We start from the raw sequence: 18,509 nt of genomic DNA on the forward strand, positions 1-18,509 counted from the left end.
GCCTGGTCAGGAAGGGGGGTAAATCCTCAAGAGGGCAAGTGGTCAATGCTACCCCCTACTGCTGCTGAATATTTAGGTCATTATGGTAACTCCCTTTGAGGGTTTATTTTGCATTATATCAACCTACCAGTGATGTGGTGGAATATCCGTTTATATGGGTGGACTGTGATTGGTTTTGCCCATTGTTAGTAAGGAGGGTGCATAAAGAGAGTTGCCGCGCCATACAGCCATCCCTATGACTAAGTCAAAAGTGACAAAACACGTCAGAGTGAGGCTGTGCGGCGACTGGAAGTGACGTTGTGAACCAGAACCAGGAGCGCCATTTTGTGGGATCCGGCAGTGGTGAGAGCACGGCACGTGTATCTTACAATATTGAATATAACAACCGTTTTTACTAGTTCATTTTGTGAGTGGCCTTTTACTTATTCAATAAAATAGATGATATTGTTTACTGTACCATTGGAGTTTCTCTCTTATTTTACATGACTATGATATCTGTTGATGAGGAGTTAGGAAATTTATGGAGATTATGAAGTTTACATGCTGATACCACAATTGGAGATTTAACAAGCGATACATGCCGAGCTTTAGAGTGGAAGGCATGTGGGTCTGGTGAGTGCATACCCAAAAGGGAAGGTTTCATGAGCACATGGTGATTTTGGTTTGGGAATATTAGAAGAATGCAACACTGAAAGTGACATCTACATGTTGATGGATTTTATTTTTCACATTAATTGATTGATTCATATCACGATTGGTTGATTTCCACTTTATTTTTTATTTCACATTATATCACTGGGAAATGTGTTCCACTTAATAAAGCAGGTTTATATGTAAACATAAATAATCCAGTAGCGCTGTGATCAGCTATTATTTCTGGGTGAATCATTCACTTTTTGCTTGCAGCCCTTTTATACACAATTTTTACAAAATGTGCAGAATTTCTCTTCAATTCCTTAACTGTGTAAGAATGTTTTCCAGCTTCCTGGCTTGGCTATGGTAGAGGAAGTGAAGGGAAATCTCCATAATGAGATGGAAAAAAATGACCCTCCCTTACTCTATCCACAATTATAAAAAAAATGCCATTAGTTCTACTTTAAGTTCTGCTAATGAGCTAGTTAATAAAATATGAAACAACGAGGTAAACAAAAATAATGGACAATACACAATACAATTATAACAACATCAGTGTAACACTTCTGTTTTATTTGTTGATCCATAACAATAGTAAAAAGGAAACATACACTCTGACATTTGCAGACATATATATTATAGTAACTGCAGAGAAAATATTTGTATTTATTATTGTACTGAGTTTGAAAGGTATTATATAAAAATATACAAATCACTTTAGTAGAGATTTTAACATTAAAAAAAAAAACAATATTATAGCTTTTTGTTGTAACTGAAGACTGCAGGTTAATGAAATTTCAGCATCTATGATGTAAATTTGAAGTTTAGCTAAAAAAAATCTCTGTAGCTATAGTGACATAACTTACCTGGAATGTTTACTGCAGCTTCACAGAAGACTTGGAGCTATTAAACTTCCTCAGTGTTGGAGGTTCATCTGTAGGAAAAGGATGGGGCATCCCTACAAAGAAGATTTCTACAGGATTCCAAAGCCCGCTCGACATGAATCTTTTATTACAAGTACGTTAGGTCACTATAGCTTTAGTGAAGATTTTTTTTTTTGGGGGGGGGGGAGGGGTTAAACTTCAGCTTTAATTTTAAGATGCATATGTGTACAGGAAAACTAACTATGCCATTAACCACCTACCCCCAGCTTGGGTGATTGCATGCTTTTAATGCCACCCTGTTCTTACCTCTGTCCCCACTGAAATGTCCTCGACATTTTGAAGATATATATAATGTTTTCCTTTTGGACAGAGACTCTTTGAGCTAGTTTCCATAATATAAACACTGACTGTGAAATAGAAGTACTAAATTACAATTTATACAAAACATATCACCCAGCTTGGGCAAAATATGTTACATCTGTAGTGAAAGGCTATATATTACTTTAGGCTCTTGTCATACGAAGGGTGCGATCAGGGCCGCCTGTCAGTTTTTCAGGTGGACCGGATCAGACCTCTCATTCACCCCTATGGACCATCAGCTGTAAACTGACTTGTGTCCATTTATACCCACCTACCTCCAATCCGATCCCGTCCACAAAAAAAAAAAAAAAAAATGGAAGGGGATCTGTACTCCTCCATCTAAGCAGATCGGATGAAATCGGGTGTGAATGGACAGTTTACACCTGGCTGCCCATAGAGCATAGCGGGCTCGGTCCATATCTGGTCTGCATAAACTGAGCGGACATGGATCTGTCATCCGTCCTCTCTGCTCTGATCAGCAGGGGATCAATGGACATTTCCCCTGCTGATCTAAAAAAAAGCCTGCCGCATGTGAAAGGGGCCTTAGGCTGCTTTCACACTGATCCGTTTTTCTTCTGCTCTTGCCTTATAAAAAGTGAAAGAAAAACGTGTGACTGTGTAATCCTATGGAACTTTTCACACTGATCTGTTGCGGTTCCGCTGTGTTTCGTAAAATCCTGCTTGCTGCATTTTTGGTGTAGGTTTGGTGCAGTAAAAAAAGAAATGCACCTCCTTATTGAAATTTATGGAAAATGTGGAAAACCCATGTAATACACACCTGCATTGCATTTTTGATAAAGCTTTTCAGTCACATGTCTCGTGTAAAATGCAGCAAAAACGCACATGAATTTTTAGCGTGTTTTTACTATAGATCAATTTGAAAGAAGCCTTAGGCATAAATGTAACCTGGTCAATAACAAGAACAATCCTTTTTTGAGTCACATGTATGTATGTATGCGTTTATGCATTCGGTATTTTACAAACACATGACAAAGGATTCCTAGAGCACTAGGAGTTACAATTTTAATTACAGTTTAAATATTAATACAATTTTATTATTATTGTGCAGAAATGTTTGTGGGTGCATTTCTCGGTCTAACAGAAAAAAAAAGGATCTGATGAAGGAAGGCACAGGGGACAGCTGTGTCTTTACCAGGGATAACCTAGATAAAACTCAAAATCACTGACACCTCACAGAAAAGAAAGAAAATTTTTTATAATATATATATATATATATGTTAGATATTAGTAAACGTTCATAACAAAGTGAACAATATGCATCAACAATGCTTACCAAAATTTAAGAAAGTCCCTTCCCTTTAATCAAAAGTGCACTGTGTAGTGAAAAGTCCACTCTCAATATCAATAAACATGAATAAAATCTTTGACCACCGCTTCGTGACCAAATGAGAATTTATTCACCTTCAGATTTGACCCCAAAAGCATAGGAGGTCTAAACAAGCACTTTAGATACTCCAGAAGACAATCACTCCATGTCTACACTTCTGGGAAATTCAGATGACACTCCACCTCTCCTCATTAAATACTCAGGGATACTCAATCCTCTATAGCACAGTAATCAAATTTACTCACACAAAAAATCATAAGGCAATTTGCACGTCAAGAAATATGCAAATCCCCAATTACATGCAGATCGGGATTAGCTGAGCCCACAATCCACCAGCAGATACCGCTATAAGCCGACCGAGCTGCTAGACATTATGACGTCACTCTGTAGCTCCACCCTTACGTTTTACGTCTCATGGGAGGGGACTGCATCGGAGGATGAGGACTGATTGTTCATCATGTCTTTAAATAGTGTTCCTGGTCTCCATAGAAATTTGTATACAAAGAGCCGACTCCTATCTCCTTTACACAGTGCAATCCTAATATCTCGGTTTCAATACAATATACACATTACAATATTATGGCATTTACCATATTACCATACTAAAAATACAAAAAACACTGTATAATATAATACTTGTAAAAAAAGGAATTTCTTAAAAAATATTTTAAACAAAAACATTTCTTGAATCAGAAAAAAAGGGAGGAGGGCATAATCTAAAAAAATAAAATTATATATTAAATAATTATAATCTATTCACTAAATTTATCAAAAAATGTTTAAAACCTCACTAACAACAAATTACTCATGGATCCAACATACATTTAAATATTAGGCATTACTAGTAAAACCGTTAATATCAATTTCTACATTCAGCCCCTTGTGAGCTAAGACTTGGGTGGTGTAAACCCACCATGTTTCTCACTGACTAATCTGCCTAATAATTTCCTCCTTTCCAAGGTTTTGACACCTTTTCAATGCTTCAAATCTTCAGCCCTCTGGGTTCCCAACCATGACAGGTCCTATAATGATTAGAGACCACATGTTTATTTGTATCCAGTCTTTATGTTATAAATATGCTCCCTTGCCTGCATTTTCCTGCATGCAAAAAACCTTTTTGGTCAAAAAATTTAAGTTCATTTTGTGAAGGACGATCAACAACATTCCTAACAAGTCTATCTCTAAAAGTGAGGGCTTTCCTATAAACAAATCCATAAATATTGCAGTGCCATACTTTTCTCCAGATTTCCTCTCTCTATCGTGCAACAACTCATTTCAATCCATATTCTTTACCTTTTGGATCTCTTTGGCAATAAAGTTACTATCTCTATTGCCAATCATATCTGCCTGTTGTAGGAATACCTCCTCATCTCTATTGCCAATCATATCTGCCTGTTGTAGGAATACCTCCTCATCTCTATTGCCAATCATATCTGCCTGTTGTAGGAATACCTCCTCATCTGAGCAGTTGCATTTTTATCGCATAATCTGCCCTTTCAGGATGTTTTGTAAGCTATATGGGATGATGGCAGCTATCATATAATATATATACATTTCTATTCGTAGATTTACAAAAAAGTTTTTGTCTTAAAGTGGTTGTGAACCCTTACAATTAACCAGTTAAGTAACTGGCCTCAGGTGATACACAGAAATGAATCAAATCCTTCTACAGAAGTTGTACCTATCTGCAGCCCTCTCTTCCTCTTCTCTACATCTGTTCAAAGTCCTTCATTTATAAAGCTTGTCTAGAGTTCAGAAAAAGGGGGTGTAGAGCTGAAGTTACACTCAGCAGAGCTCAGTGAGGAGAGTTCTGGGAGCTGATTGGAGGGAAGAAGAACAGAGCTTGGAGCTGAGGGAGTCAATCTGCTGCAGGTCCCCATTTTTCTCTTGGAAAAGCAGCAAACAGAAATGACACTTAATACTCTTAATTGAGATAAGTACACACTAAACAGGGATATGTTTTGTTCATATTTTATGTCTGAAGTTTACAACCACTTTAAATCTCCCACCTTCCATTGTAATAGATCCAAATAAAAATGTTCTCTGTTTATACTTCACGAACATGTGATATTCCTATCTAATTTCTCCATAAAGTGGATTAATGATTCTTTGTTACCTTTCTAACATCAATGAAGTGCCTGTAACATACCAATCCTGTTTTTTTTTTTCTTTTAGTACGCTCTCAGCCTCGAATTTTGCCATAAAAATATACCAGGGGCGAATTTGGCTCTCATAGCAATTGCGGTGTTTTGTTTATAGAGTGTACTTTTCATTACACAGTACACTTTTGATTAAAGAGAAAGGACTTTCTTATATTTCACTTAAGCACTAATAATGCATATTGTTCACTATGTTATGAAAATTTAATAGTATCTTTTAAAAAACTCACTTTAAAAAAGGTATTATCGATACACAACACTTTGGTATATATAGCTAGAAAACCTACTAAATCACGTAAGTGGGAAGGTATTCTGTATTGCTTAAATCTGATCAGGCAAAGACAGAAATCATAATTATCAGTCTTAAGGGTTCATTCTCACTACGGTGACTGGCATTTTTCCGCACTGGATCAATGCCAATCACCCAAATTGTTTTCTTTGTGCCCTGTTCACACAACACTGGTGTGGTAAAACGCAGATATGCAGTGAATTGTGTTACTGTACAGAGACCTGAATGAAGTGTACACTTTGTCCAAGTCCAGCAACATAAAAAAAACAAAAAATGTAAACAGTGCAAAACACCAACACAACAAATCGTATCACCTGGCAAACTGACAGCAGCCTGCAAGCTAAAACTGAGCATTATTGTAATGATACGGAAAATCCATATAAAACCAATGTCATTTGTATTAATGACATGGACTGCAGTACTGGGTAAGACTGCTAACATATTGCTCTAGTATACAGTATATATTTATTTATGGTTAGTTCTCTTGTTCACAGTGCAGTCTGTACATCTTTATTGAGCACAGTCTTTGCCACATAAGCCACATGCAGACTAGTACTTAACACAGCAGCATGACGCAATATTCCTTTTTATTGACTTGTCTGTCCGCTCTTGGATACTTGTGTGTAAAGGTGGCCAGAGACAATGCGATTTTCTTTCCTGCAGCCAGGAAAGAAAATCGCTCAATTTCTCCATCAACACAGTCAGTGCTCCTGGCAGAGGGGGGTAGGGGGAGTTGTCCCCACCGCGAGACCACCATGATTACTACTAGTGGCTATATTAGCCACTAGCAATGATTGCATATAAAATCCGACAGGCTTCTTGTACCCAAGTTGACTGATCAATCAACTTGGGTACATTCAGCCTGCCCACACATGGTTTAAATCCTGGCTGGTCCCTGCTGAACCATCTATGGTTGGCTTAACACTTGGAAAAGAATCAAGGGAGGCAGAAGGTGACGGACCTACTGAGAAAATTTACAAGACTTTCTAAAGCTCAATGTTCAAGTTCTTTATGCCGCACTGTACAATCCGATAGTAGTTCTTTAAATAAGGCAGATGACATGTTGTCACTATTATCCAATCCTGGTTGTAAATTTTACCATAAAATTGATGTACTATGGTTAGTGACAATTAGTGTGCAGCCTTATGACTGGCATTATTTCTTTAATTATACTGAGAGGTAAAAGCAAAATTTGCCATACCAACCTGCTGTGGGAATTACAGTCGTGATCATTGTGAGGCAATAAATCACATTATCACTAGTGTTAGAACCCACCTCTGTAATGTTACTCCTCTGTGAGGAGAAAAAGGTACACTGTGTGTATAAGTCTGTGTAAAAAGGTAGGTAGAAAAAAAGTTTTATATTTAGTGTCAGTGTGTTTTAAGGTAGACTGGACCCTACTACAGGTACACACTGTAACATTTATGTGGTACGCCCCAGGCACATTAGTAATTAGTGAATTTATTTTTGGTGGGTGGGTGAAAAAAAATATATATAGTGTAGCTAAGGTTTAAAAAAGTATATTTGTTTACAATTTAGTGTCAGATTTCCTTTGATTTAAAAAACAAAAATAAACAATTTACCAATAAAAAAAGGGCCCAATTTTCCTAAGGTGCGTTAAGATTTTGCATTCTCTTAAAGGATGTCTGACTGAAAAAAGGTTGAAAAATGCTGCTCTAAAGTACAACTCTGTCAAACCCTGACAGCAACAACCAGTTATTTAAATCTGATAAAGGATCTATTCATTCCTTATTCTATCTAAACTAAAAAAAACATTTTTGAACCAGTAAAAGCAAATCTCCACATAATAATGACGTAACAAGTTCTGGTTTATTGAAGCTGACAATCAATGTGACAGTTCCTGCCCATGGATCCTCCCATCTAACACCCAACAGCTTGCTCTTAGAGATCAGCTTACTTGTAGAGACAAAAACATTAAAGTTTTGGCTGAACATCCACTACAATTATGTCAGCAAAACAGTTAAAACCAAATTACAAAACACCATGATACACAAGAAATACCTGTGTGCTATGCAATCAAAAACTTGTAGGTAAATGTCTAATCCAGGGCTTGAAATGTCCACTCACCTGCTCGCCATTGGCGAGTGGAAATTATGGTGGGGGCGAGTGTGTCCCCCAGGGCCGTCTTGCTGAGCAGGCTTGGAGCTCAGGCCGGATCTGTCATTGGCACTGGGAGCCGTAAGACTGCTCAATAGCTGAGCGCAGTAAAAGCAAAGCAAGGAGTGTGTGCTATGCTCTCTGCCTCCCCCTAGAGTGCAGTACCCGGCTCTGTGAGTGAACAACGAAGTACTGCAACTTTTTATAGGGGTGTGTGTGTGTTTGTGTGTGTCTGTGTATGCATGTACATGTCTCTGTGTGTATGTACATGTGTGTATTTGTACATATGTCTGTGTATGTATGTACATGTATGTGTGTACATGTGTGTGTATGTATGTACATATGTCTGTGTATGTATGTACATGTGTATTTCTGTGTATGTACATGTATCTGTGTATGCATGTCTGTACATGCCTGTGTGTATACATGTCTGTGTGTATGTACATGTGTCTATGCGTATGTATTTTTGTGTATGTACATGTATCTGTGTGTATGCGTGTCTGTATGTGCCTGTGTGTGTATACATGTGTCTGTATGTGTGTGTGTACATGTTTCTGTGTGTGTGTGTACAGGTGTCTCTGTTTTTTTGTGTGTGTTTGTTGGTGGCGAGTAACTCTTAAGGCCTGGCTAGTAGCTCAGGACTTGAAATTTTAAGCCCTGGTCTAATCTGTATCTTGACAGTGACAGATATGGCTTTGCTAGGATACAAATGTAAGCTAAGCTAATTCATGAAAATAAATCTGCTAAGTGAGTTCCAGCAAAGGAGAATAAAGTACCACTCCTGAGACCATATAACCTGAAACCAATTGCTGCAATGTACAGTAAATGCTCACTAATGTAAACAGTTACACTGTAAACATATAAAGGCCTGGTGTGCTACATAAGTATAGAAGTAAGACGTGACTGCTCAGGGCTTCCTTGTAACTGGGAGTGTTCATCTACTTAGAGAACAGTCATCTATTGGTGATATTGTCAGTACCTGATACGCCCTTCTTCCCAGCATGTATTCTTCCCTATCATCAGTGCAATAATCACCCAGCCCTATCAGCTAGGAGAAAGGTTGTAAAGATAGAGACAGCAGAGATATATGAGGACCGTGCCAATAGGCTTTGGATTTATGTGCAAAAGCAGTTTGCGTTTGGCATTAGTTTGAGATGCTTCTGAGATCATTCAGAATTTTTTGATAGACTACTTTTTACCTGACGTTGACATGCTTCAAGCTGCTTTTGCATTCCCCTAAACTTGTTGTACGAATAGAGAAGCAGCTCTGATGTGAGTAAAAGCCCATTGGCACAGACACAGATCCAATGTGCATGTATGAGCAGGCTGCACAGGCAGTTACGTAGCTGTCGTTCTTAGAAAATAAATAGTTAATACTGCAAAACATTTTTAGAAAGCATTATCACAAAAACCTCACACAATTAAACAAACATAAATAAGGGTAAAGATAAAACACTGATGTAATTGCAGGTGATGTGCTGTTCCTTAATATATTGAGCCACAAGGATTGACAGAAGTTAAGCATCCCATATTGCGGCTCTCCACTAATACCCGAAATAAAGTCCCATCTGCACACATGCACAGCTTGTAACGTTCTGTTCCGTCATCATACATCAGCTCCCCTGTAGCTGTAGGTAATCGAGAAGGAGTGACCATCACACTGCCATTCAGAACAATGCTGTTTTCCTATGGAAGGAAATGCATTTGGGGGTCAGAGAATTTAGGGGTCTTTCAGGACTTTCAGAATATAATCCAAGAGCAGAGTTCATTTTTACCTAGTGTTTGTAATTACTGCAGGATAACATAGGCCACAACTACTATAAAATGTTCCAGAATCCATATTTCAATGTTCCTATTTATTTACTCCATGGCCTTACAGTTCATAAACAACCTTGGTGTCCTGATTTTATTCATCTAACAACACTAACCTGAAACCAGACTACCTGCTGCACCATCATTAGCCCTCTCTGAGCCATACCTCTACACAGCACTTTACAGTCATTTCAAAATTTTCTACAGAAAACTTGCAATGGCACAGCAGTCCATGGGGGTGATTACTAAAGGCAAATTGGACATTCACTTTGCAGGAAAAGCTACACTTTGCAGAGCCCCAGTGCTTAGTGAATGAAGTGAATCATCCAATCATGTGCAAATAAAAATTGCATGTGATTGGGTATTCTTTTCACCACATTTTCTAAGCTCTGGGGAAAATTCCCTTGCAAAGTACATCTTCCCTTGCAAAGTGAACAGCCTATTTACCTTTAGTACACCAAACGCCATGTGTATATATCAACAGTATTAAAGTGAATATTGGCTACAATTATTGCAGAAAGACAAGCAAAAGGAAATAAGGTAAATATTATATTACATACAAAGGTGAATAAAGTGCAAATCTAGCAAAAAGTATGTTGCTTTTAGTTTTGAATACGGAAATCAGAACCTCTGGCCTCAGCGCTATTTCGGGCTACATTTGGGAGTATTTCCCTCACTTTTGGACCAGCTGTTTATGGTTTTTATAAGATAGAAATTGAGGGGGGAGGATCTGCCACAGGGACACAGAAGTACACTTCTGATGGGGGTTCTAACCTTCCCCTACTCTACTGAAAAAAAAAAAGCATTTTTATTACTGTCTGTGTTGCTTTTGAAGACTTTCCCTCACTTCCTGTGTGGTAAAACATTGTCAGAAAGACAAGCAGTGAGGAGAAAACTTCTATTGGAGCCCAGGATGGAATTGAATACCCATCAGAGATAATACTGCTTTCCCCCTTCTATCCAAAACCATGGAAAAATGTTTTAACTAGACATACATTTTAATTCCCTAACCTGTCATACAATATTACAGTTGCATAAACCCCAAGCAATTACAAAACTCGGAAAAAGAAACTGAATTAAGGCAATATTTAAAACTGAGTTTTTCCTGAACTATCTGGATATCAGTGCCTGGAGCACTGACAGTGACAAAGTACTTCACCTTTAATAACTAAATAATAAACTGCATTCTCCTGAACACTTCCGGGGCTACCCTGAGTATAAAGTATAGGTATTTTTTAAGAAAACTAAAATGTAAACATTTCATTAGAAAGAACTGGAGAAAATAATTTGCTTTAGTTGTTAACTAATACCATTCTGATTTTTTGGAGGACTAGGCTCCATCTACTGATATATTGAGCAATCTGGGGTTTCTGAAAACTTTTAGTTATAAACATTTCTTCTAGCTAGCCAGTTTGACAATCCTTTTTGCTAGGGTTGCGCCGATACCAAGTACTTGCACAAGTACTCATACTCTTGCAAATGCTCCCGATACTGAAACCAATACCTCTGCAGTGTGATTTAAGCCCATAAAAAATGAATGGGCTCAAATCCCACTGCAAAGAATTGCATGCAATTTGAACAGGAATGCTGTGTGATTCCTGTCCAAATCACATGCAGTTTCCTGCATAGCTCCTGTGTGAACCCAGGCTTGTCATAGTGACTTTGAGTTCACACAGGAGTGGTGCAGGAAACCTCCCTGCATGAAATGTTTCCACCAATCCCGCTGTGGATATCAGCAGCTGTGACTTGGGCTCCTCCTGCCTCTCCCACGGCTCTCTCCCCCCTGCTTCCAGTGGTTTCAACCATCCACTGGACCTCCTCCTCATTCCCCCCAGTCCCACTGCACCAGACTGACGATCCCTCTAGGTCCAGGGATTTTAAATCCCCACGGCTTTCTCTCTTCTCTTTGCACTGCTAACAGTACGGACTATAAAATTATATAAATGGTGAAGCGCTCAACTTAAATAGAAGTGAAAATTATCTCATACCTAAATAAATTCCAAATATGCAAACTCAATAATCAATATAAATGAAAAAAATGGTGCAATATCCCCATATATGAATTATACGTCCCTGGTGGTATAGTGATGAACAACTAATACCTCTTGAGCCTCTTATATTCAGGTGTACAAAGATGGCGTCCGGAACCGGAAGTACGTCACCCTTATGACCGGAAATACGTCGACGCGTTGCGCCACGATCACGTGGCTTCTTCAGGATCATGATCCTGAAGAAGCCACATGATCGTGGCGCAACGCGTCAACGTATTTCCGGTCATAGGGGTGACGTACTTCCGGTTCCGGACGCCATCTTTGTACACCTGAATATACCCATAGCACATGGGGAACTGCTTCTCTCTGTTGGAGGATATGTGAGTGCATTTTTTTATATATCTCTGAGTGCATTAAAACAGTGTTGCACTATGGAGGTCTGCTTTTTCTTGCATATGCGCCCTGTGTCTGAGTCCGTATTGTGAGGGGAGTTATTTGAGTGGAACTCATTGCCTGGAGGAGGATCTTGATTGGGTCGGTGGAGGCAGTGGAGGAGAAAAAACACCTGGCAGAGATATATTATATATATATATATATATAAAGCTTTGTGACCCGCAAGGGTCGAATGTGGAAGGTGAGGGGGCACTTTGGCTATTATTGAGGGGAGTCACGTCAAGATTTTCACGAAGAGCACAATTGCAGCATGGAGTGACGTCATTTGAACACTTTTTATGATTTTGCACAGTGTGGCATCACAATTTATTTTGAATTAATATTTTATTTAATTGTTTTAATTAATTGGATATAAGTATCACTTTGCACAGCTCAAGAGGTATTAGTTGTTCATCACTATACCACCAGGGACGTATAATCCATATATGGGGATATTGCACTAGTTTTTTCATTTATATTGATTATTTTTTTGTATATTTGCACAGCTCAAGAGGTATTAGTTGTTCATCACTATACCACCAGGGACGTATAATTCATATATGGGGATATTGCACCATTTTTTTCATTTATATTGATTATTGAGTTTGCATATTTGGAATTTATTTAGGTATGAGATAATTTTCACTTCTATTTAAGTTGAGCGCTTCACCATTTATATAATTTTGTTTGCACATATCTTGCGGTATAGAGAATAGGTGATAGCAGCTAACTCACTAGGTTCTGTGGAGTGCAGGGGGATTTCTGTAAATTTATTTCAGTACGAACTATAAGGTTTATAATTGGTCAGCACCATCACATGGATGGAGCTGACCAATCAGAAGCTATTTAGCCCACACTGTCAGCAGTGCGATTTGAGCCCATTTATTTTGTATGGGCTCAAATACGCACCGCAAAGGTATCAGTACCTGGTATCAGTGAGTACGTGAACGAAAGTATTGGTACTTGTACTCACAGGGGAGACTGGTATCGGTGCATCCCTACTTTTAGCTTTGCCTAGCTACCATGGTACATCCCTTTTTTGCTTTCCAAAGAATTTCCCTATAGCCAGAATGTGGAAAAAAACAAAAACTATACCAAGCAAAAAGAATGGCAATTAACCAGTACTCACTGCTTTTAGCACAATATTTCCACCTGTTCGAAAATCTATTGTCTTTCCCATGATGAAAACTCCTTCATTACCACGCACAGTGATATGCCCATCCACATTGATTTTAAGGTCGCTGCTTGCACTGCTGGTAATCTAAAAAATAAAGATAACACCAAATATTTCCACTAAGAGATTGAATTCTGGGATGAAGCCAAAAACATGCATATAGATTTTTTATTTATTTTAAGCACCTTATATATTAAAACTATATCTGGCCACAATCTAGAAGAATTTTGTGCAAAGATACATACTAGCACACTATTGCCTTTACCTTGTAGGGTCTGTGTGCTTTTGTTTTTTTCCTAAAACCTTGAGTCACCAGTCACACCAGTGCAACTTGTCATGCGATCTGATAGTTTCAAATCGCATGACGAGTCACACCCTATTGTCTGCAATGGAAACGATCAAATGCTTGAAAAGTAGTGCTTGAAAGTAGTTCATGCACTACTTTTTGCAAGTTCAGGTGTGACTTGCACAGACATGTGCATGAAGTCGCACAGATGTCTTCCAAGTTGCACCTGAAGTCACACTGACATTCGACTTTGAAATCATGCGACTTCAAGTTAAGTTGCACAATTTCAAAGTCAGATTCAGTGTGACCGAAGCCTTACTACCTTACTACTTGAAAATGACCATCAATGTAATAGTTCATTAATTGTAATTATTGTAATTGTTAATTTAAATCAAATATACAGGTAAAATTATATTATCCACTTGCCCTCCATAGGATTTATCCCCCTTCCTGACCAGGCCATTTTTTGCGATACGGCGCTGCGTGACTAACTGACAATTGAGCAGTTATGCAACGCTGTACATAAATAAAATTTATATGTGATTTTTTCCCAAAAATAGAGCTTTCTTTCTGTGGTATTTGATCAACTCTGTGGTTTTTATCTTTTGCGCTATAAACAAAAAAAAGACAATTTTGAAAAAAAATATAATTTTTTTACTTTTTGCTAGAATATATAAATTTAGGCCAAAATGTATTCTGCTACATGTCCTTGCTAAAAAAATCCCAATAATTGTATTTTAATTGGTTTATGGGAAAGTTATAGTGTCTACAAATGGAGGTATATATACTGGAATTTTTAGTTATTTAATTTTTTTATACTAGTAATGGCAGTGATCAGCGACTTATAGCGGACTGTGGGACTGCAGAGGGCAATCTGACTCTGGGTGGGAAATGACTAACTGCCACTGACATCTCCAGTGACACTAATAGAGTGATCACTGACACTAACAACACTGGGCAGGAAGGGGTTAACATCTGGGGCAAAGGTTTAACTGTGTATTAGGGAGTGATTTTATTGTGTACTGTTTTACTAAGCAGACCAGCTGCTTTCTATCTCTCTGCTGTGCAGAGAGATAGAAAGCAGCATGTCCATGCTGTCAGGAGAGAGATCAGTGTTGTTTACACACAGATCTCTCCCCTCCCAGCATTGCTGATGATCACCGAGTCCCGGCCAAATATCGCCAATGGGGACATGGTGATTGACATCCTCAGGAGCCAATAGCAGCGCGGGTAGGGCACACCATATTTACATGATTTTGCCTAGCAAAGCCACGCTGTAGCAGTACAACTGCTATGGGGAGGCGGGTAAGTGGTTAAGAATACAAATAAAGACTTAAATAGGAATTATTTGTTTCAGGAAATGACAATATCAGAAGGCTTTGACCTGTCCCTTAACAGTATGACACACTAAGGCCCTGTTCACACTGGCAATTAAAGCAGGAGTTTGAGGTATGTTTGTGCTTTACTGTAAGCACCCTGCTTTGTATGGCTGTGCTGTGCACAGCCATGCAAAGCAGTGTGCATGAGCTGACAGGGAAGAGAACTGTTTTGATTACAAACAGTTCTCCTTCTCGTTGGAGATCCTCGGCAATCACTCGGTGCCGGCGAGTAATCACTGATGTGATTTTGCGCACCCGTGCCAACCTGTAGCAGTATTTCTGATATAGGGTAGACAAGAAACGGTTAATGCATCTCAAACATGCATAGGGCATTTGAGGAGCATTTTTGCTGAAGCGGACGAATTTCGATCCATCTTTGGCTGGCTTAAGGCAGACCATACATTTTTCATTTTTTTTTTTGTTTAACCATTGGGGTCCAAGATATTGTTCCCAATCATGTGACCACTATGACAGCCAATCACAGGCTTCTTTGTTAATATATACCCATATGGTCATTATTATGATTAGCTGCTGAGATCACATGACCAGGAGCCAATCACAGAAATGAAGATTGAGAGCTGTCAGTAACAGCATGGTCTCTGCAGGCTCCTAGTTCTAAAAGGAAATGTACAGTAGATTTATGTTTCTTTAGCATGAAGCATTATGCTGGAAAATGTATATCTTTAGGTTCCTGTCAAGAAGTAATTATTGTATGACAAACAAAATGCATTACCCTTTCTGTAGATGCTTTCTGAACATTTAAGGTCTTCACTCCCTTGGGTAAATGAAATTCATGTTTCTCATAATCTGTGCTGAACAAAGTGTTCTGGGTTCTTGGGTCCACAAATTCCATGCCTAAATCGCTGGTAATGGAGGTCTTGCTTTTTCCCACACTAAGCTTTGTTGAACCTTGTTGAAGAATCACCTGCAATCAGAAAACTAACAATTGCGTATGTGCACCCGATTTCTGCAATGCTTTTTAGTACTGATTAAAATAATGAGGAAACCATATTTAAAACCTCACTGGGATCTATAGTTTTTTAAAAAATGTTCTATAAAAACAAATTTAAAGGACACTTGTGCTTTCTAGGGACTATAAAAAAAAAAAAAAAAAAAAAAACAGTCTGTGAAATTATGCGAAACTAACTGGTGAGAGCAAGCTGACACTAACAAAATGATATCACCCCACCTTTCAAAATATTCAGTAAACTAACAGGTTACTGATTTTTCTAGGCATGTTGCTGTACAATAAGCAGTATGAATGTATACTCACAAAGAGAGAGTAGGCAAGACACAAGCGTCACACTACTGCTGTCCCCTCATTTGCAAGTGCTTACACCAAATAGTTTGGGGTGATCCCTATTAGCGCATTTATAACAAAAACAATTGCTTGGACCTTGAAGAAGGGAGTACACGCCAAATGCTTGTCCTGAGAATGTGGATGTTAGTGCAAATAAACAAAGTATCACGAACAGTACTCACTTGGTGGTTTTTTTTTCACTAAATAGCAAGTCAGACTTCACAATTCCACATAAAACTAACATTCCTTGTTCTGCTTTATATGTTCGGTTTTAAAGCAATTAAAGAAAATAACCAGCTGTGGGAGTCAGTGGAAAACTGCACTGAATTTCTAGGTCTGGTCTGTAAGTACTCTATACTATATACAAGGTTAAACAAAACTGAATTTAGCAGTAGTACTATCTTCCTATGCAAAGATGTATGCGGTTACACCTTGAATCAAATTTTTTTTTTCAATTAAATAATTTATGAACTGACTGTATGGCAACATTACCAAATCACACCATAACCTAGAGCTAAAAAATAGGATTTTCAACTTAAATATTTTTTCTAGATTACAGTACAGGACACTTTAAAACGATAATTTGGTTATGTGTAGCTAATTTCAGGTGATGGGACACTGGCAAAATAGCTCCAGATCACTTTTACAGAACAGGAAGGTGGCAGTCAGCAACCCTTAGGTGGTTCCCGGGCTCTTCTGCCTGGGACAATGGTAAAATCCCTCAGTGTGGAGAGCAGGAGGAGCTACCTTGTATGACTAATGAACCCTGTAGCAACACCGATTATGTCACTTCCAGATTCCGAGTTGTCATTCCCTGACTACTGTAGCTGGGTAGCAGGCTGATCAAGCACAATTTGTGCAGTAGGGGGATATTGGGGAAAGGGGGTGTTAATGAATGTTATATAGGGGACTTATTAACTGCCCATGCTATCACATAGGGGGACTTGGTAGCCCTTTTGAGATGGCAAAAGAGTTAAATGAAAAAAAAAAAAAGTGTTAAAAAAACCCCCCAAAAAACAACAAACTAAATGAAAAAAAAATTAAAAGCAATTGCGTTGCCCATGCCTTCATCAGGAGTGCCCTGATGAAGTCACGTGACAGTGATGCAACACATTGGGCGTAAGCAGATGTAACAGAAAGTGACGCAACATGGAAGTACATGCTGCAATCCTCTGATTCTAAAACCGATTTTATTATCTAAATATAAGTGCACTGCGAGGTGAGAGTATTGAGAGCACTATAGTGTGCGAAGCAAAAGTGAAGCACGGATATATGTTATATGGTGTTGGTCCACGCACTTTCTTGAATTGAATTAACTTTCTGAATTTATTTTTATATTTGATCACTATTTAGAGCGCACTTATATGAGTTTTATTCACCATATATAGATTGTCAGTATTATAGCATGGTACAACTTGATGGATTGATGCTTTTTATGGTTTAATTCATTAATCTACACATTCATACATGTTTTTTACTATCTGTCAGCAGCGCTACATCACATATTATTTATATTCATATTTTGAGTGGGAACACAGATTGGTGGCAGCAGCAACTTAAAGTGACAGTCACCATTTGAATATTAATTTTATAGATTTTCTAACAATATCATTCGCTTAGTTAAACACTTCAATTTATTGAGTATAGTTGGCGCAGGAGTACCCTCACTATATTTTAGTGTCTAAGAATAACAATAGCCTTCTTTACGTTTCAGCACTAAGGCTGTCCTCCTGATCCATTGCCTCTGAAAGCAAGAGATCCTGTTATACAATATCTGCCTATTCCTCAGACACCACATCTGGTTCATCGATGGTAGTTACCCCTACTGTCCATAGCCTCTGTAAGGCCAAAAATACTGTCCATGAATTTGGAGATTGTGGCAGAAAATTCCTTCCTAGAAAGGAAAGAGGAGGCTGGCACAGCCGGTCGGCAGGCTGAGTTACCATGTAAAGGCAGGTAGTTAGAATAGGGACAGCCATCATACCAAAGAGTATGTGAGCTCTGAAACACTTTACTAAAATCCCCCAGAGAGCTAAATGCTGAGCCTGAACTGCTGAGCTCATCAAGTCTCTTGTCCCTGAGTCTGTGATTCATTATGCCTCATCCAATATTGTACCTAAACAAGTACTTTCAATCCTCAGTAGCAGCAGGGCTGGAAGGCGGTATCTTGGATCAAGCATTTGTAGGTCACATAACAAGAGTATGGAGCGTCACCACTAAGCACTGTGCCCAGATGATCAGAGGGTGTGAACTGTTAGAGTCCAAGGTCCAAAAAAGACAGGGAATGACTGTGCAGGTACAGAAATGAGGCAGTGCAGGACCAGTATGCATCAAGGGCCTCAAA

The 18,509-nt window shown here is 38.6% G+C and overlaps 1 protein-coding gene across 2 annotated transcripts in view; it reads right to left on the minus strand.

Annotated features, from left to right (window-relative positions):
• Window positions 1–1,174: 1,174 nt before the first annotated feature.
• SGCB (sarcoglycan beta) overlaps window positions 1,175–18,509 on the minus strand; it is a 33,887-nt gene continuing 16,552 nt past the window's right edge. Inside the window, exons 4-7 of one of the 2 annotated variants that reach the window (XR_016311579.1) lie at window positions 15,599–15,790; window positions 13,156–13,287; window positions 4,633–9,477; window positions 1,175–4,587 (exon numbers count right to left, since the gene is read on the minus strand). Coding sequence is in view for 1 of the 2 variants with exons in the window: in XM_089669236.1 (XP_089525362.1) it covers window positions 9,277–9,477; window positions 13,156–13,287; window positions 15,599–15,790 (525 nt within the window). In the remaining variant the exon portion in view is untranslated. Of the gene's footprint in view, window positions 9,478–13,155; window positions 13,288–15,598; window positions 15,791–18,509 lie in introns of both variants that reach the window. The other variant, XM_089669236.1, reaches the window with a different exon arrangement.

The sequence above is a fragment of the Staurois parvus genome, unplaced genomic scaffold (genome assembly GCF_062004578.1).
Source record: "Staurois parvus isolate SC_StPar_1 unplaced genomic scaffold, SC_StPar_1.0 ptg000071l, whole genome shotgun sequence".
Lineage (NCBI taxonomy): Eukaryota > Metazoa > Chordata > Amphibia > Anura > Ranidae > Staurois > Staurois parvus.